Here is a 20,817-nt window from a genome sequence, read left to right as displayed (position 1 = left end):
TTCGTGTTTGTTAAAGGTTTGTTGAGCAAATTTTTAAACTAACTAAATGATTAAAACCCTACACGTAGATTATTTTTTGTTTCTTAATATTTTTCTATAATACAGAAACGTTGTTAGCTTATTCCAAACTATTTTCATAAGGTCAGAGTTGATCGTGTGTAATGGAATCAGTCTACCTTAAAAAGTTTCTGGGCGGCTCTGTAACTCAATAGGGCTTATGTGAACAGTCGAGCGCAGTGTGGACACTTTGTATGATTGGGAATATGAATGTCTGTTTATTATTTTCATACGTTTTGCAAAGTTTCATACGTCACGCAGACATTGTTTCTTTCTTCGTGCAAATGAGAGTGGTTTGACATCTATTCATGTAAGTTTGCTTACTTTTTTGTCATTACCAGCCTCCCCAAATAGTATTTTAGTTCAGACGCATTTCACACTTGGAATGCGACAGAATAGCTAACCTGCTATGCAAACTTTGGAAAACGTAATCATTTGTTTTGCATACAATCAGCAGCATGCATCGTAATGTTATTGTGAGATATCATCCTAGCCTACTATCTTTTATGTATTTTTTTTCTTTTATCAGAAAAATAGCTAGGCCTATATATTAAGATCCATAGTCTTTAATAACTTTACGTAGTCTTTTATAACTTGTCTGCAGCTCACAATGAAAATAATACATGAATATGAAAGAGTAGACTGCTGTGAGTCAACAACAGGTTACATTACTTCCAGTCCAGTTTCTGTTGGAGGTCGTTTGTCTGACACGTATGACAGGTTCTCGTGGGCTATTGCGCTGCTTTACATAGTGCATAACGGCACACTGATTATTTGATGTCATTGGTTAAATTTGTATGCTTTCAATAGTAACTTCCCTCTGGACAACTATAATGGATGAGCTGTAATATGTTCTTACATATCTCTTAATAGCTGAATTTGACTGTGCACAGGTTTATTCTAATGACAAACATAAACGAGTTAAGCTTATTAATCGCTATGGCACGTCGTTTTAACAGACAAAAAGGCTTTGTTCTGTATATAATCTATCAGGTTGCACCTATAAATTGGAATTTATTGCAATTCGCACAGCTTGGATGATCCATCCAATAATTATTCTTGGTGTTTTAAATGATCTTGTGATTTTTATTTAATTTACATAATTATTTTTATTCATACAGTAGGCCTGTAATCTCTTAGGCTCTGCAGCACAGTCATTCCAAAAGGAATTTTCTTAGATTATAAAACTGTTGCAAGTGTTGCACTTTCAAGCTGATTTTTTTTTTAACTGAACTGGTGGACTGACCTCTTTTGAACTGACTGGAGATTTCTGTGGCTTATTAAAACATGTAAAACGCTCATTGTAGCTATAATATGCATTTGAAAACACACACAAGTGTGTGTGATGAGTCCTGTGAAGATGACGACAGTTACCTGTCATGATAGTCATGCACATTTTTATACAAAACCACTTTATAAGAGGACATGGTCTAAAAGCTAATTTTTCTGACCTTCCTGATATCCTTCAAGACAGTGATATTCTAGCCTAATCCTCTTACCCATGCTAATCGGCACCAAATATGCACACAAATAAACATCTTAACATGTAAGTTGCTCCAACAGAGCCCTAGTCATGGCAAATGAGCCCAGGGATCCCATGCCGCTGGAAGAGCCCATGTTTATTCTGGGAAATGGAGAGATGTACAGGAACCAAACTGAAGTAAAGATGAGCCAGATAGTCCTCCCTTGCCATGCAAACTACTGTGGAGAACTCAGTGCTGGGCAGCTGCTCAAGTGGATGGACTCCACTGCCTGCCTGTCTGGTCTGTTTTGAATGAAACCATTATTTGATTTGATTTGATTTTTTACCCTGTCAATGATCTAGTAAAACTATTCCAGCTAAGTTAAAAACTAAAGAATACTCTTTTAGGTGATTTGATTTCACGCTGAATCATTATTCATGTAAACACCTCCACACCATATGCTTGTACTAAGTGTCATTAGACATCGCAGATGGAGGAGTCTGTGCAGTTTGGACTGAGATTTCCATCCTCGTTCTGTGAATAAACAGAGTAACAGGCTGGTGAGAAAGTTTCATAGCAGTTGGAATGATTTTTAATCATATTTAACTGAAAAAAGGCAAAAGCATTTCAGCTGAGAATGTGGCTAAACCTTTGTAGCACTGTGAGGAGCGCAGATGGTGGTTGGTGACAGCTTTACATGCTTCCCTTAATGTTGCTTAAAATAAGCTGTGCAGGCCTGTTTGTTTCTCACTTCATTCTGTAGCATGGAACATTTTTTTCTTCCTTCAGGATTACTTATGTGTTTGCTTTTCAGATGAACCTGCTTAAATGCTTGCTGTGGGTGTAAACATTTATTAATTATCAATATTTGCTCTCTTGTTTCCAGCTGAGAGACATGCTGGCTGCTCCTGCATCACAGCCTCAGTGGACGACATTCACTTTGAAACCACCATAGGGTAACAACACATACAGGAACTAGTTATTTTGAATTGAAACAAAAGGTTTTTGTTTATTATATAAAAAAAATGTATGTGTGTTCATGCAGGGTTGGACAGGTTGTAAACATTACAGCCAAAGTCAACAGAGCCTTTACATCCAGCATGGAGGTTTGTGGGAACATCTACTACTATTTAGTCGAAATTAGTTAGCACAAACAATTTTATTATGTGAAATCAAACATCTACTTGTATTATAAACATGCTGAATTTTAGTTATTGACTAATCATCGAAAAACATGCTTCTGCATTTCACTTGCTCTAACTTGGGTGTTAATCTATATGGGGATATACTAGAAAATATAATGTGATATAATAATTTAGTTCCATATGTGGGAAACTAACGCTTATATTTTTCAAAATAATGCAATATATGCATGGAAAATGTATGACTATATATTGATAAATATAAAAAAAAATATATAGCAATCAAGACAAAAACTGCACTACGTTTTAACATGTAGGCCTAATAACATTATTAAAACACTAAATTAATTAAATTCATGTGATGAACACATATTCATAATTTCATATTTGTTTCACATATTCATATTTAACTCACTCTATTTTTTTGCATAGTTATACATCTCATATGAAAATATGTGTGATGATTAAGATTTTTTTTTTTTTTTTAGCATTTTTGGTGGGTAGAAAATTATACTTATAACCTAATGGATTGAGTGCTATTTGTACTATATATAAATATATTGATCTATATACTGTATCACAATATAAATTTTCCTCAACATTGCACATACATGTTTCCATATTAAATGTGAATACACAATACATAAATTCAAATAATTTACACACTCACACACACAGTACCATATTTTATCACACGTACATCTATCTATTATGTATTACTGAATATAAAATTACATATATTATGATATAAAAGTAAATATACTGTCGCATATGTTTCAATATATGGAAAGTGGTAATTCCTTAATGTATTATTCAATATATTGTAATATATTAAACACAATATATTATTCTGTATATTTTCAATATACAATAAATAATTTAAAATATTCATTGTTAAAATATAAGGAAATATATTTTCTTTGCATAGGGGTATGCTGCAAATATTGTTGAAACTTATGATAAATTGCAATGTTCCTCATTTATAAGCTGCTTCGGATTAATGCTTCTTCTACATGAAGTACGGCTGATGAAGTGGGTCTTTGTCTCAGGTGGGGATTTCGGTGAGTTGTGAAGATCTCTTCAGTGACAGACAGTGGAAGGTCTGTCACGCTTTCGCCACTTTTGTGGCCCGACGTACCGAAGCAGGAAAGGTAAAAAAAAACACCACGTCAAACTAAATCAGAACAATTTTTCAAAAAAGTTTTCACACCCTTGAATCAGATCTGTGAAAAAGTTCTTGGATTTGGTCCAGGTCTTGTTAGAGTTGCGATTGATCAGCGCAGTGTTTGGGTTTGCACAGGTACAGCTGAAGCAGGTGATTCCACGCACGCAGGCAGAGCAGATGGAGTACAGCCTCGCAGCCGAGCGCAGGAGGATGAGACTGATTCATGCAGAGATAATTAACGATCTTCTCAGCAGCTGCTCCTCTCAGACAGGTGAGCGGAGACACTGCTCACTCACTTTCTCCAGGTGTGTTTGTTTACTTGCAAGAGACTTTGAAGAGAGGTCTCAGGAACACTTGCCACAGGAAATGAGTCATGAATCAGAAGTTGAGTTTTGATTGAAGGTGTCATTCGGTTTGTTTGGTGTCTCTTCATAAACATGCCGCCAACACTCATTTAAGCATATATATATGTGCAGTAAACCTTCACCGTTCACTTACAAAGGATCACGTGGTTTGAAGTGTGTAGAATAAATAGACTGGAAGATGCAGTAGCTCTGATAAGTGGTGCTCTATCTGTTTGTCAGTGAGTGAGTGTCTAGATTACCAGGATGCGGTGCCTGCAGAGCGGACTCGGGTAGAAAGTGTCGAGCTGGTGCTCCCGCCCCATGCTAATCACCAGGTCAGCACGTTTGGTGGACAAATCATGGCCTGGATGGAGAATGTAGCCACCATCTCTGCCAGGTGTACAGTCACTATTTTACTACAGTCAAATCTGATGATAAAAAAAAATATTTAAATGCATACGCAAGGAAATCAATGGTGTTTCAGTGTGTCATACTCGATATGCTTTATCTTCTAGTCGTTTGTGTAATGCTCACCCAACTCTGCGGAGCATAGACATGTTCCACTTTCGTGGGCCGTCCCACATTGGAGACAGACTGGTGTTGAAGGCAATTGTAAACAATGCTTTCAAGAAAAGGTACATCTATATCAAGAAAAATTTGTGGCTTCTGGGATGGCTGGGGCTATATATATACACCATTCAAAAGTTAGGAGTCTAGTTATTTATATAAAATATTTAAAAAGGTACTTTTATTCAGCAGGGACACATTAATTTGATCAATGACAGTCAAGACTTTTACATTTTAAGAAAAAAAATCTTTAAAAAAATGCTGGTCTTTTGAACTTACTATTCATAAAATAATCACAAAAAAAAAAACACTGGAGTACTGATTCTGAAAATTCTGCTTTGCATCACAGGAATAAATTATGTTTTAGAAATATATTCAAACAGAAAACAGCCTGAGCGAGCATAAGAGACCAAACCCAAACTTTTAACTGTTATATTTAAATATATAAAGTAAAAAAATATATATAATATTTATAAAATTTATATATTTTAATATTAGATTTGTTTATCATATTTGTTTTATTGGATTATAAAAGCTATGGATCAGTACCACTATGTAGACTAAGGATTTAAAAACAGTAATATAGTATACCTATATTATAACCAGTAAAAGCTATGGTTCAGTATCACTTACGTCCATGAATCATGGAAGCCTGATTTATCTTTGAGCAACCTGAACAACTGGTATTTTGTGTGTGCTATTCCAGTATGGAGGTGGGAGTGTGTGCGGAGGCCTATCAGGGTGGAGAGCCCCTGCGACACATCAACACTGCCTTCATGACCTTTGAGGTCTTGGACAATGACGAAGCCATGCACGTTGCCAAGGATACGGCCTGAGCCTGTGGTGAGCATGTAACATTCCTGGAATCCCTCACATGGTGGAAGAGCTTAACTTGTTGATGGAGTTCAAGAGGGTGAAACTAAATGAATGCTGGATGTGCAGTGCTTGCTTAATACTGAGTTATTAAAAATATATCTTATTATTTTAATAAAAAATCATTATCTTCTTATCTTGTCTTTTCAGGATGGTAAAAGACGCTTTCAGGAAGCCATAGCCAGAAAGAAAATCCGCCTTGACAGGTAGGATTCTGTAGGAATAGGTTATGCCATAATCTTATGATATCATAGGCCTATTTATAAGCTCTGGCTGCATGTCATATTCAAAGTTAACTTTACAGCTACACAAATTCCTGCATAGCAGACCAGCATGGGACACTAGATCACATGAGTATGCTCTCTTCTTACAGGAAGTACATAATATCCTGCAAACAAAGCGAGGTTCCTCTCTCGGTTCCCTGGGACCCAAGTAACCAGGTATAATAACCTGTTCTAGTAGCTATAAATCTCATGGATTTGCTCAACATGCTCTGTTGGACCATGTGACTAATCCATGTCTTGGCAGATGTACCTCAGTTACAATAATGTTTCGGCACTGAAGATGTTGGCTGCCCGGAGTAACTGGGTCTTAACTTCAGAGAAGAACAAGGTGGATAAGTTTTGTACACTTCAATTTTCCATTTTGTCTTTTTGAGATTACATGTGTGACTTGAGCAGTCTAAAATGTTGTAGATCCTTGAGGGAAATTAATGAGCTGAAACATTGTGCCCAGGTGAGTTTATACACACTGGAGGAGAACCAGATGTTGTGCTTTAAGGTGGAGACTCATGTGGCTGTGGCGGCCGAGCAGGTGTTTCTGTTACTGTCTGATCTAAGGCGAAGGAAGGCATGGGACCACCACTACAAGTATGTCAAATGGATTTTATATAATAAAAAGAAAATATTGAATTTGATAAGCGACAGACATTTAACAGCCATTTTTTATGATAATATAAACTTTGGAGTTTATAGTATTTACATTTTTTATTATTTCTATTTCAAATAAATGCTCTTCTTTTGGGATTTCTATTAATCCCTTAAAAAAAGTATCCATATTTCCACAAAAATATTAAAAAGTATATAAAAAGTAGTACACATGTTTTCACCATTGATCATTTCTTGAGCACCTAATCAGCATATTATAATGTTTTTTGTTTGTTTTGTTTTTTGTTAAGATCATGTGACACTGAAGACTGGAGTAAATTCAGCTTAGCCATCACAAGAATGTATTACATTTAAAACCAATTAAAAAGAAAACAGTTATAGTTGTAATATTTCAAAATATTGCTGTTGTACTGTATTTTTGTTTAAATAATTGCAACCTTGGTGAATATGAGACTCAGAAACATTAAATCCTATTACTTTTAACAGACCATCATCATAAAATCCATTAAAATCTATAAATGAACACTTTTTGGTCCACTTTTTACTGCAATGTAAATTTAAATAAAATGTTACTTTTACAAGTGTCTTCTTTTTTTAATTTATATCTTACAGGTTCTTTGCTACAATGGCTGGCAGATAAAATAAAATTATCAGCCACAGTTTCAAATGACTTGATTTAACATAGAACGCATTATGATATTAAACTTAACCATAATAAATATGCCTTAATACAGAGAGTGTGAAGTGATAACTGACTCACATGAAGACGACACCATCTACAGAGTTGTCACCCCCTCCGTGACTAAAGGAGGCAAAGTCCAGGACTTCATCCTCCTGGCCTCCAGGAGGCGCCCTTGTGATTCTGGGTAAATCTTAAACTTCTACAAAATCTTTATATTGTGTCTTGTGTATTTCCAAAGAACAAAATAAGTTATAACATCTTTGTCACTTTTAGAGACCCCTATTTGATTGCCTTGCGCTCTGTGACCCTGCCTGCGTACCCTCCCACTGAAGACTACAACAGAGGAGAGGTGCTGTGTGCTGGGTTCAGTATCTGGGAAGAGGAAAACTCTTTCACTAAGGTAATAAATACACAGAAAGCCTAATGGACACTTATACTGAATGAGTGAATGAGTCAAAGTTCAAGAATTAACACAGCTTTAAATGTAGCAGTCTCTTTAACTGAAATAATGTGCATGTACATTAGCCAATAACATTGTTTATAACTCATGTTTAAAAACTGCTTAGAGTGGTCCCGGTGCTGCCATGTAGGTGTTAAAGTACTGAAGGTTAAGTGCATTTGGTTTACTTGCTTATGTATGCATTTCTCTCAGATTTCTTACTACAACCAGGCCACTCCTGGCGTGCTGCCCTATATCTCCACTGACATCGCTGGGCTTTCCTCCAGTTTCTACTGCACCTTTGCCTCATGTAGTGCTTTTCTGGAGGAGAATAAAGACAACCTGGCTTCCCTGCCCACCTCCACCCTGTGAGAAAGCGGAATTCGACAAATCTATGCTCTTCAGAATTAGATTTTGCTTCTAAAAAAATGGTTATGGTCCAGATATATATGGATGACAGACATTCACATTTGAGTTTAGTATAAAAGATCATGAACTTTAGGTACATAAAACTCTTATTTTCTATACACTCTCAGAAAATAAAGGCACAGAACTGTCACTGGAATGGGACCCTATGATACAAAAGCTAAAAGGTACATCACTATACCATATTTACCTCTAAATGGTACATTTTAGTACATTAGGATACCGCCCCTGTGGCAGTTTTGTACCTTTTTGAATTTAGAAAAAGGCATTAGCATTGTTATCAGGGGAGTCTTTTTTGTTGTTTAAACTCTGTATATATAATATATAAATATATACAGAATTATTTTGTAATGTAACCTTGATGAATATTAAAGGGATACTCCACCCCAAAATGAAAATGTTGTTATTAATCACTTACCCCCATGTTGTTCCAAACCCGTAAAAGCTTCGTTGTCTTCAGAATACAATTTAAGATATTTTGGATGAAAACCGGGAGGCTTGTGACTGTCCCATAGACTGCTAAGAAAAATACACTGTCAAGGTCCAGAAAAAGTATGAAAGACATCGTCAGAATAGTCCCCCTGCCATCAGTGGTTCAACCGTAACATTATGAAGCGACGAGAATACTTTTTGTACGAGAAGAAAACAAAAATAACGACTTTATTCAATAATTTCCTTTGTCAACAGTCTCCTCTGTGTCTCTCCATATCACCGCATGCTGCGTATGCAAAATACACGTAGAAACAGCACATCCTTGTGGCATGGCTGATACAGAAGAGCATATGCAGCCTACGGTGATATGGAGAGACACAGGAGAACGAAGCTTTTACGGGTTTGGAACGACATGGGGGTAAGTGATTAATGACAAAATTATTTTGGGGTGGAGTATCCCTTTAATATTATTTAAAAATGATAATAATTCTCGTTTTTTTTTTTTTAGATATTTCACCTTTTAAGCTAGAATTTAGGATCATGTGCAATATTGTAAAACTCTCTACAGATGCCACTTCCAGAAGACTAAGCCAGTATATCGCGGTGTTGTCATTCTCAATGACTCAAAGTACTCAAAATAAAACTAATGAACTTCAAATGGGTGGCAAAGTCGATATGTGGTACTTCCTGGGACAATCACGTTTGCATAGATTTTCAGTCTAGTTAGTGGTGGATGTTAGACTACCTTTTTATGTAAGGCCAGAACAATGCCTTGATTTTCACACTGCTGATTCATTGGACAAGACCTTTTTAAATAAATACTGTTACATGTAGCAATTAAGTGTAGCTCATCTTTATTCAATGTCAAGCTAAACTTGCCTTGGCATTTAAAGATCATTTATAGGTCCTCCTGTTATACTACAACTGTTGAGAAATATAGCAAAACATATTGTTATTTGAGTCAGTTCTCCTGCTAAAACATGCCATTCAGTTAATCTTTCTTAAGTGCTTATGTAAAGAGTGTAATATTGACCCAGATAATGTGGAATTACTTGTTATGTAAAGTTGGTGGCTACTAGTTTCTTAATACTTGTGCCTGAAGGATGGGGGTGGTTGTGTATTAGGGGAGTTTTTTTGGATTCCAGTTATGCAATATGTTGGATTTTGAAAAGAGGAGCAGATGTCTATAATATAATCTTTGCAGACATCTTCTGGTAAGTACTGTAATATATTATTAGATATACTATAGCGCAGTATATCTCTGCTTTTGAAAATACTGTCCACAAAGGGTTCTAACTAACCAATATGTAAATTTCATGTTAAACCGAAAGTTTGATAAAAAACATTCATGCATTTATTGCTGGTTACCACGTTTCCATGTGTGGTATCTAAGCATGGCCCTCGCTAGAGAGTTGTGCTGTTGGCTGAAACTGCAAACCATCTCTTGCTCCTGGATCCTCATCCTCTTCTCTTCCAAAAACTGGGCATGTTTCTGACGTGCATGATGGATGTCCTGCTCCAGTTTGGCTCTCTGTAGAGTAAGAGTTTTCTCCATATCCACCCTTTCCCGCTCCTGCCGCAGACGTACTTCTGTCCTGTAAGCTTCTCTAAAGATGTCTCTGTGACCCTTGGCTACTTCACGGTCAATCTGGCGCTCAGTTACCTTCTCTGCAAGGTGTTTCTGCATTTTGGCTTTATCAAATGCTTGATGGACTCTTTCAATGACTTTGAAGGGGGTGAGGCTGATTTTGTCATGGCATAAACCAATCAGACGCTTCCCTGAAATAATGGCAGAAGAGTGCGGTGGTGGATCCGGTCTCTGAGTGTGAAAATGGCTGATGGCCTCACGTACGTCCTGTCCTGCAGCTTTACGGGACCACAACATATCACTCAGTGGCTCACTCTGGTGGACCAAAGCTTTTAGTCCCAAAACACGAAAGGTTCCTTCTTCAGTTTCTTCATTACAGAGATCAACAGTCACACTGATATCTAAGCAGAACAGAAGCATTCAGTGAATCAAATCAGTCTCTCAGAGAGCTAACTAAAGTCAAAACTTCTGTTGTACCTTGGTCAAGTGTGTTTAGATGGGCCTTAGATTTCAGACTTGGACTGCACTGAGGGGTGTTGCATGGTGCTTTTATGTCTTGTTGACGGTCATTTGATTTAATACTGCAGCGTCCTGTATAACCTGTGTCAAAGTGACAAACGTTAAGTGAAGAGTCTACATTTAAATACACCCTAAAAAATTAAATGCAAAAATTTCAATGCACCTGTTACCAAAATTATTAAATGCATTGTTGCAAGTAAAAAAAAACTAGTTTATTTCATTAAACCTTCAAAGTTGCCAACATTATTCTAATGAGTTTTGTTGACATTATAATGTTTTTAATATAACCTTAATATTGTATGTAAACTCAAATTTCTGTGTTAACTGATTTTCTTAAAAAATGTAGTTGTAGAAACTTAATTTAATTGTCTTGTTAATTTTTGGCCAGTAGAGTTCTAGTTCCCAGCATGCTTTGCAGAGGACTAGATAAGAAAAATGAGTGTTAAAATTAGGCAGTATTTTATGTTTTTTTTAAGGGAAAGACCTGTTAATGGTTAATGCTATTATATTTGACATTTAAAAGCACTTTCGTTATGTTTTATCGGTTTTTGTCATTACATTTCATGCTGAAGAGTAGACTGCATGAATGTAAGCAGCAATGACTGTTCCTCACAAGCACTTTTTGGTTGAACATAATTTCATTACAAATTGTTATGACGTAAAAAGATTCATCCAAAACGTTACATTATTTATTTATTTTTTTGAGCCAACACATTATTTTTTTAGAGTGTACAGTGTTTATATTTTAAACTGTCACATTACCTCTGCATAGCCAGTTTGCATCAGCTTATCAAGGTTCACATGAAGTCTTTGGATCTCTTTATTTCTCTCTTCAGTACATGAGCATTTCAAATAACCTAAATGCTATTTTTTTTCTTCATATTTTAGAATTTTATATTATATTATATATATATATATATATATATATATATATATATATATATATATAAGATGTATATATTGTTACAAAACATTTCTATTTAAATTAAATTAATGTTTCTTTAACACATTCTATTCATCAAAGAATCCTGAAAAAAAAGCATCACTGTTTTCAACAATAATAAGAAATGTTTCTTGAACGTCAAATCAACGTATTAGAATGATTTCTGAAGGATCATGAGACACTGAAGACCGAATTAACAACTGCTGAAAATTCAGCTTTGCCATAATACATCTTAAAATATATTAACAAAAACTAACATCATAAATATAAACACAAATAATATATCACAATAATAAAAAATTTATTGTCTTTTTGATCAAATAAATGATAATATATAACATGTAAAAAAATTATGAACCCAAACCTCTGAATTGTAACATATATCAGTCAAATATAGTACATACTTGTTCCGGGTGGTCATCTGTGTCTTCCTCCATGGTTTTCTGAGACTGGGATTGTACCTGGTCATTTTCTGTGCTCAAAGGCATGGAAATGAATGGTTTCTCAGACGTTATCTGTTTCCTTGTACTGCAAAGCCTGTCAATGAAGAAATCTTCTTAAAACCAAACATCCCAAATAATATCTTTATCAATAAGTAACTGTTTTGTACTTTATAGTGTACAAAATAAGCATAAAACGTTGCATAGCAAATATCAAAATATAAGAAAAGCAGGATATTTACCCAAGGCTTTTTCTAATTAAATGACCTCGAATCCAGCGCTGTATAATAAGTGTAGGGCAATAAACAGCCTGAATCCTGTTTATCTCTGAAATTATTTTATATGCCGCTTTCATCTCTGTCTCAAATGAATCCTGAGGAAAAAGAAAACATCAAAATATGTCTAGTTTTTTGCACTTAGACATAGCAGTAAACACAACAAACAAAGAAGACCAAGATAAATAATGAGCACTAACCGACTTTAAAGATGGGTACAAACTGACACAAAAGTGTTGATTCATGGCTTTGAATCGAATAGGAAGAGACCAGTTTTGAATGATTTCCTCATCAGAGATAACAAAGTTGTCCAAGGCCTTCAGTGACCATATACTGTTGACCAGACAGTGTCTGTAGCTCTTCTTTAAACTGAGCGGGGTGTCATAGAGAGTCAAAGCAGTCAGGTTTAAACAGCCAGACAAGCCTTTAATATTGTTCCAAGTTGACATGTTGTTGTCGTGTAGATATAGAAGTTGCAATTCTTTCAGATGACTCCAACACGAAGCATCAGGGAGCTGAACAATCTGAGCAGAAAGACGACTGTTAGTGATTTTCTTCTCCTTAAAGCGAATCAAATATTCAGGGCAGCAAATGAAATGAATACCTGATTTCCTTTCAGATCCAACTTCACCAAGCGAGTGCATTCCATCAGAGCGTCGATCCTCGTCAGAAAGTTGTCAGCCAAGAAGCAAATTCGCAGTGCTCTGCAAGATCCAATCTGATCCAGACTCTTTAAAAGCAAACTGCTCAATCTGACCATCAGAATGTCCTTCAGCTCTTTCTCACTCTCTGATGTCCAGTAGCCATGATCCAGTATCAGACACTGAGAGCAGTTTACCAAATAGGCCCAGTATCCCTCCAGAGAAACCATTTTCACATCTTTGTGAAAATCATCTCTTCCATTTTTTGAAGAAAACATTTTTTATATATATATATATATCACAAAAACATCCTGAGGTAGGACTACTGTCAACAGTACATGATTTATAGTATAGTTCCTAATATATATTTGGACATATTTCACAAAAATTAAACAAAAAAATCTAATTCTCAGTCTGCTGTTTTGTTTGTTCTTACCATGGTTTTGTGCCTTCTTTTGTTGGCCGAGTGATTCCAAGATAAAAGTTGCTATGACAACATTGGCTGGAAATACAAGAAGCTCCTCCAAACATTTTCTTATAAACCACACTCACACCACTTTACAAATAAAACGAATACTGCTTTGTGTCTGGAGGGTTGAAAATTATAATAATTAATTCAGTTTTAATGTATATTACTCGATGAAGAGTAATATGTATGTAACGTTACGTCAGAGTTTGTTTGTCACGTGACTGGAACCCGGAAGTACTTTGTGAACACAAGTTAACGGGACGGTATCTAACGGTTTTAAGGAATTTTTTTGCAAACGCCAAATAACTGATCATTGTCGCACATGTTTCCGTACATCTGTTATCGATGTCCTGTTGTTGGTTCTATTTGTGGTTGTATTTGTAAAAGTGTCAGATGCTAGCGTCGTGATTTAGACTTGCTGATTCTCATGATGGCAGAGCCGCGTTTAACATCCATCTGCAAAAAATCCACCAGGGACAAACTTGAAAAATTCAAACAGATAAGAGGTAAAGCTTCCGTTACGTCTTTAAACCTTTTCTGCTTTTACAGCTGCTTGACTTGTTGAGTGCTGAGATTGCTGCTGAGCGATCACGAGCCATGGTATTTACTACATAGTTCAGTCACTTACTACATGTCCAAATAAAACATTTTCTATACTTTTTGTTGCTGAGAATATTCACTTGCTTGACATTTGCTGCTCGTTAGGGTTCTATAACTATAAAAGGAGTAAAAGTTGTTTATTCCCATCCACAGGTAAAGAAGTTCAGTCTGATGATTCTGGGATCTCGTGGTCATCACTGCAGTGGATGAAGACCAAGAGGTCTGCTTATGAAATTCAGATCACTGACAAACTGGAGAGGAAAGAACTGCCTCTCGGCATCAGATATCATGTGTTTGCAGATCCTCCAGGATGCAAGATTGGTGAGATATATAAAAATATATATTTGAAAATTGTATTTAATGTACATTTTTAAAGAGATGTTTCTTCATCTGAATATACAGGTAATGGTGGATCAACTTTACATTCACTGCAGTGTCTACATGATAAATATGGCAAGTCACCTGTCAGGATTTAAAGTCATCCTTATCCATGCCAGGTATTGTATTAATCTATATAATATTCATCAAACCTCATTCATGCATTTTGTTTATTGTTAATGAGCTGTAATGTACTATTCAAAAGTTTGGGGTCAGAAAGTTCATGTACATGTTTTTGAAAGAAATCTCTTATGTCTTACCAAGGCTGGCATTTATTTATTCAAAAAAGTAAAAAATAACATAAAAGAAATAAAATACAACTGTGACACATTATTACATTTCAAAATACGTATTTATGTTATATATATATATTATATATAAATCTAGATATATATATTTTATATATATATTATATATAATATTATATACATATTATACCCCATACACACACACACCACACACACACACACACAATACACCTAACACACATAATATATATATATTAGATTTTTTTAGATTTTTAATGTAAATTAAATTTTACATTTGTTAAAATAAAATTTAGGTCCTAAGCCATTGAGTTGATTTATAACGAGTAAAATTCACTTTAAAATCAAATCCTGAATGTAACTGGAAGCCAGTGTAAAGACCTGCGGACTGGTGTGATATGCTCAGATTTTCTGGTTCTAGTCAGAATTCTGGCAGCAGTGTCTGGATGAGCTGCCGTGCTGTCTAATGGTCTTCTTGTGAAGGCCGGTGAGGAGACCATTACAATAGTCCTGACGCTGCTGTTGTATAAGGCATGAACAAAAATTTTTTGGAACAGCAATTATTTGAAATAGAAATCTTCGGATTATTAATTTGTATACGTTTTGTTCAAATCTACTTATTTTATCTATGCATTTTTGTTTACATATTGCAGGAGGAGGATTCAGTCAACGTTTGCCCAGTGCCAGTGCCCTGGGTAAATACTCCTTTCCTGTGCCCCTGGGAAACCCTTTATATCAAATGCTGGAGCTCAAACTTGCAATGTATGTGGATTTTCCCCGCACACATGAAAGCCGGGGATGCTGGTTACCTGTGCTGATGATAAGAGCTCTACAGTGTTTCTGACCAACCAGAGAATGTGTGTTTGATAAGTCCGGTTTTACTGCCTTAGCACATCCCTCCCCTCTCTCTATTGGTACCACTCATGGAGTTTTTTGTTCTCGAACCTGCAGAGACCGCCCAGAATTTGTGATATGGAATAGCAGAACTTGCTCCTAAATTTCGCACCACAACCAAGCGTCGGGGAAAAGTATGTTCAATGCAACGCCGTATGCAAGAGGGAAGAGAGAGGAGTTTCGTTTACACTGACAGCACTTCTATTTTTTGATTTGCACGGGCCTGCCATTACCCTGCTGACCTTGTTCCGTGAAATCAGCCCTCTGACATGGACTGCGAAATCGATGCTTATGGAGACTTCTTTCTTCAAGCCCTGGGGCTAAGAGCTCACTGTGGATTACACGGAAAACACTGCCAACGTCACAAAGCAAGGAAAACGGTCTCGTTGAGATTCGCAGAAAAGATTTTCCCATCATCTCAAAGGCACGGCAACTCATCCGTCATCCTGTTGAACAACGCTCAAGTTTTTATCATGTTCGCACCCACAGAGGAGTAACTTGTTTTCCACTTCAAACTGCTGACCCCTGTCCTCCAGAGCAGAACTCGGCCTGCTCTCTGCTGCCTTCAGTGTGTGTGACTTGGAGCCATCGGAGAAACACTAGAGGTTGCGTGTCGGCCAGCATCCTGCAGTCCCAGTGTGAAGCAGTCCCCATGACAGTGCTTGTGTGGAATACTCCAGACCTGGAATGCTAGAGTTAAAGTCGGAAGTAGATCTATCATCAGCGGCTGCTGGATAGGCACCGATCTGACAGTGCCAAGTGACACCGTTCAGACACTCTTTGTCTGTAAACCTTGGATGGAAAAACAGGTTTTTGTGACTGGTGGTTTTTGGTGTGAAAGATGATCTGAAGAAAAGTGTACTCCAGTCCTGCTCATATGAAAGCACTGAGTTTGTTTAAAGTTAAGCTGGAGGACTGTGTTGGTCTCTGGGGTTTTTGTTCCTGAGAATGGTCCGGTTCTCAGGAGACACATCGATGTGTAGTTTGTGGAACGCCCTGCATTTTCCCAGTGTGCTCCAGATCTAAAGGATTCCTTTGTGATGTCACTGGGGATGCTGAAGGGAAGCACTGGATAGTGGAACCAATTTCACACTACCAAAAAAGCCACAACTTACCCTCATTACCAAGAAACTCTGTCAGCAACAAGAACCTGGAGGAAATGCTGAAATTTTAGGAAAGAACTTTATGAATACATTCTTAGGGTTAATTTAAGTAATATTCGGTCCTGAGCGTGTGTGTGTGTAAATGCATCAATTATTATCTTTGCGTGTGCTTCTCAGTCCTACGAATTTGCCACCTTGTAAAATACATACAATTTTTCACACAAATTTGTATGAGTGAGTTTGGTACAAATTAGCCCACCTTGTCAAAATTGAGATCAGGTTTAGCCATGTGGATGAAAATCTTTAAATTGGCCCATAACAAAACACTATAGAAATACCAAAGACAGTGCAACATTCAGTATGTGGCAGTAAAGTCCCATCCTTGTCTGAATAAAAGAGCCAATCGGCAATTAGTAAAGTCTGTTGTGTTGCTGCAGCTGCCATTAAAGAGCTCGTCGGTTGCCAAAAGAAACAGTGTCCTGAGACACACATGCACACTGGCTGGGCCAGTCTGGATTATAAGTCATTGCCTAATGGTTAGAGAATTTGACTCCTAACCCTAAGGTTGTGGGTTCGAGTCCTCGGACCGGCAATACCACGACGTGAGGTGCCTTTGAGATCAGGCACTGAACCCCAACTGCTCTCCGGGCGCCGCCCGCAGTAAATTGCTGCCCACTGCTCCGGGTGTGGTGTTCACGGTGTGTGGTGTGCACTTTGAGATGGGTTTAACTGCAGAGCACGATTCATGACCTAAGGGGCACCATAACTTGGCTGTTATGTTCACGTCACTTTCACACTTGTTTTTTTTCACAAGCTTTTTAATTGTTGCTGATTTGAAATATGTTATTTAATGTCAGTGTTGCCCAGCAGTGTTTTTTAAGATTTCAGGATTCCATCATTTGAGTTAGATAGGACTTGCATGTCCAAAATATCTGCCCTTTAGGGCTGTGCAAATATGGCTGCTGAGTAAACATTATGTATGCTAATTAGTATTTGTATTCCAATAGTGTATTTCGTGACACTAATTCACTAAATGGTTGTACCAAACCTAGTCAGTGTTTTTTTTTTTTTTTTTTTTTTGATTTAATTTTTTTGTCATTTTTTTTGCCTTTCATTAGATAAGACAGGAAGTGAGGTGGGAGAGAGAGAGAGGTGGGACTAGATTAGGAAAAGTGCACAAGTCGGTAGTCCAACTCGTGATGGCCAAGACTAAAAAGCGTAACAACACTATAATTTGGTGGCGCTGCCCACGAGCTATTTTTGCGTCGACATCAAGTGTTTTTTCAGTTCAATGTTTATATTTTGTGTTTTGTTTTTTCCAGGCATGTTTTTATTTATTAAATTTTTGTTGGATCAATTAAATTTGTGTGTGCAGAGTTATTCCTTCTACATATGTTTTCAATATTTTATCTTACTTGGAGCATCTTCACAAGTACACCAATCAAGGCATGATGTAAGTCCCAATTCATGTTGCGTAACCTCATAGACAATTATCATTAATTTTACCCTTACCCTTTTAACTGTCGTGTTTCAGGAAACAGTTCTTATATTTTTGTGGAAATTGTGATATGTTTTTTCAGTAAGTTTATTTTATTTTATGTTTTTTTTTTTCATTTTACTATCAATGGAATGCATCCTTGCTTAAAAGAATAAATTAAAAAAAAATCTTACTGATTTTGATTGGTAGTACAATTCCTTTATAGAACACAGAGTCATCTGTTTTAGTCACATCCAAGTTCAGAGAGCGAAAGAGAGAAATATAATGAGTCCTGATGGCACTGGTTGTGCTGAAGAGAGAAATCGACCGTGGCTTCACCTGTAACAGGTACAGAATCCTTAGGGGGAAGAGGTCATCTGTTCCATTGTTGTCACACGTTTCCACAACCGAGGCTGATGTATTTTTAGCAGGGTCTGTGATCACCTTATCCGGACTCTTCTCTATTGTGCCAAAGCATTTTGGTTACCACTGCATGAGACTTTGGCCCTCCAACCTAACTGTGTACACAAGTTTAAACCAACCAATCTCTATGAGGAATTATAAAATCAAGACCCACTCAAACCTGTACAGGTAAACATTAAGTTTCTTCAGTTTGGCTGTGTTGATTGTCGTTCGGTTTATTCATTCAGCTGATGTTAATATCAATATTTTCAGTCTTTTAATCCTTGTGTGACATTTACGGTCTTTCACTGACAGTGAGTAATGATTGTTTCTGTAATGTTAAAATTGGATTATCATGTCCATGTTGTGGTCCTTGATTCCAACGTTTTGGCTTTAGATGGTGGAAAAAGAAAGTGAGTGAGACATATGCTGTTGTAATTAAGAGACTGGAGGAAGACTTGAAAATGAAGGAGGAGGAGGTTCAAGGAACTCAAGGAGCATGTTTTTCAGGTGAGACTACGTTTTGTTAGCCTCTTTTTTTGTAGTGTACTATTATTAGTGTTTACCAATGTGGCTTAATGTGTGGACTTCTATTTAATAAAACACAACTGAGCAAAGAAGAAACGTGAAGATCTGTTTTATATGTTTTTTGATACAGCTAAGATTGAGCAGTTAATAAAAATCTGAATTATCGCACAGAGGTGGACTGTCCCTGCTGCAATCTCTGCTGCATCGTGTTGAGGTAGAGCTAACAACATGGGCAAACGTTATCTGCTATAATGCAATGATGTTAATTTGGAACATAATGACTCACCCTACTTTTCCATCAAGGTTTTGCTGATATTGCTCTCTCTAACACAGGGTCTTATGTCCAATGTCTAAGATGCAGTGTTGCTTCACCCCTCTGCACATTTGCAGCTTTACTTGGGCCAACATTGCAGTTTTATTTTTTTTATTTTTTATTTTTTACTTTAAAAAAAAACCGTTGCCTTCCGGGCTTGAGGACATCTATTAAGAGTATTTATAAATTTTCTTCATCTTTCCGATGAAGAACAATCTCATCTACATTCTTAGATCTAGAACGCTGGGTAAGGTACATTTTCCGGCATGTGTACATTTTTGGGGTGAACTATTTTTCCTGTTAAAGCCTATCTCTCCTATACAGTTAATATGCTCAAGTACAACGAGGACCTGTTTCCCTTCATTTCTTTCTGCTCTCCCGATTTTGAACACCAAGAGGTTGTCCGTTTACTTCTTGCATGACACCTTTTGACCTCAGCTGCCCTCTGTCAACATCTATGGTGACACACATCTCTACCTGTGAGTTTCACACTGAGAAATGATCGTCACACATAACACAAGGTGGCAGGTAAACTCGTCACCACATATCTTAAAGTGGAATTAAATAAATCTGTAACACATGGAGAGCAGTTTAAAGTGATTGTGAGTTGATTCTCATATTCCCCATCAGAGCCCTGCTCACAAATGGAAGCTTGAAAGTGGTGCAGGAAATTATTCAGTTGTCCAGGCACAGAGAGTCGGTCTAAGGAGAAACATATCGTCAGTGGAACCTGCTTTTCACAGGGTAAGAGGATCAATCTATCTCACATTTAATACACACTCACACACACACAGAGACCTGCATATATAGATAGATATATCTATATAATATATATATATATATATATATACTATATATATATTAATATGAAGTATCAGGAGAATGTCTCAAATTGACAGAAAATAGTAATGCTGTTCTTGATCTCTAACAGTTTCTAATTATACATGACAGGTAAAAGCCTTGAATTTTTGATATGTGTGACTGACAAATATACATTTTTACTAATTTTACTATAAGTTACTATATATATGTGGTGCCTGTTCATTTTAAGGCCATGAATGCCCTTGTTTACTTCTGCTTGAAACACTACAAACCACCCTCAGGATGGTTCACCCACCTGCAATGAATAGCTCAAACCGGACCATGCGTGGGTATAAGACACTCTTCCACTTGTAGCCCGACAGATGTGTACTGTAATTAGCTGGTTGGACCAAATCTGTTGCTGCTGTGAATTATTTTGTTGTTTGTTCTCTGTTTGGCAGATTGGATCTTATGTTTTCGAACTTCCTTCTCCCCTGGGAAAGATCAAAGTATTAACTAAAGGTAAAGCACACACACTTAGCTGACTCCATGAAATCACTGTTGCTATGATTACCTCTTTGTATGTGCTGAAATACTGCTAACCACAGTGTCACCAAAACCTGTTGAGAGTCAGTGAGTCCGAAACTCCAAACATCCCTCACACTGCGTAATTGCTACAGTTTATAAGCCTGTTACGTTTGTA

At 36.8% G+C, this 20,817-nt stretch overlaps 2 protein-coding genes and 1 pseudogene across 2 annotated transcripts; 2 read left to right on the top strand and 1 right to left on the bottom strand.

Annotated features, from left to right (window-relative positions):
* Positions 1–205: 205 nt before the first annotated feature.
* LOC109083741 (acyl-coenzyme A thioesterase 11-like) lies at positions 206–8,459 on the top strand. Its single transcript, XM_042755109.1, is given in 17 exon segments — positions 206–367; positions 1,621–1,820; positions 2,407–2,476; positions 2,566–2,626; positions 3,712–3,813; positions 3,963–4,098; positions 4,412–4,568; positions 4,687–4,806; positions 5,445–5,543; positions 5,545–5,581; positions 5,762–5,817; positions 5,985–6,051; positions 6,140–6,223; positions 6,347–6,480; positions 7,233–7,364; positions 7,454–7,580; positions 7,833–8,459. Coding segments are annotated over 16 exon segments (1,731 nt in total). The 5' UTR covers positions 206–367; positions 1,621–1,630; the 3' UTR covers positions 7,992–8,459.
* Positions 8,460–8,907: 448 nt separating this feature from the next.
* On the bottom strand, positions 8,908–13,309 carry LOC109083738 (leucine-rich repeat and IQ domain-containing protein 3). Its single transcript, XM_042755112.1, has 7 exons — positions 12,847–13,309; positions 12,443–12,766; positions 12,210–12,340; positions 11,931–12,064; positions 11,342–11,423; positions 10,543–10,715; positions 8,908–10,466 (listed from the first exon to the last, which is right to left on the bottom strand). Exons 1-7 carry the CDS (start codon positions 13,159–13,161, stop codon positions 9,832–9,834), a joined length of 1,794 nt encoding a protein of 597 aa, XP_042611046.1. The 5' UTR covers positions 13,162–13,309; the 3' UTR covers positions 8,908–9,831.
* A 473-nt stretch (positions 13,310–13,782) lies between these two features.
* On the top strand, positions 13,783–16,566 carry LOC109083739 (annotated as a pseudogene).
* The last annotated feature ends 4,251 nt before the right edge of the window (positions 16,567–20,817 follow it).

The sequence above is a fragment of the Cyprinus carpio genome, unplaced genomic scaffold (genome assembly GCF_018340385.1).
Source record: "Cyprinus carpio isolate SPL01 unplaced genomic scaffold, ASM1834038v1 S000006640, whole genome shotgun sequence".
Taxonomy (NCBI): Eukaryota; Metazoa; Chordata; class Actinopteri; order Cypriniformes; family Cyprinidae; genus Cyprinus; species Cyprinus carpio.
The sequence above is the reverse complement of the archived record's forward strand: the minus strand, read 5'-3'. Positions and strand labels throughout refer to the sequence as shown.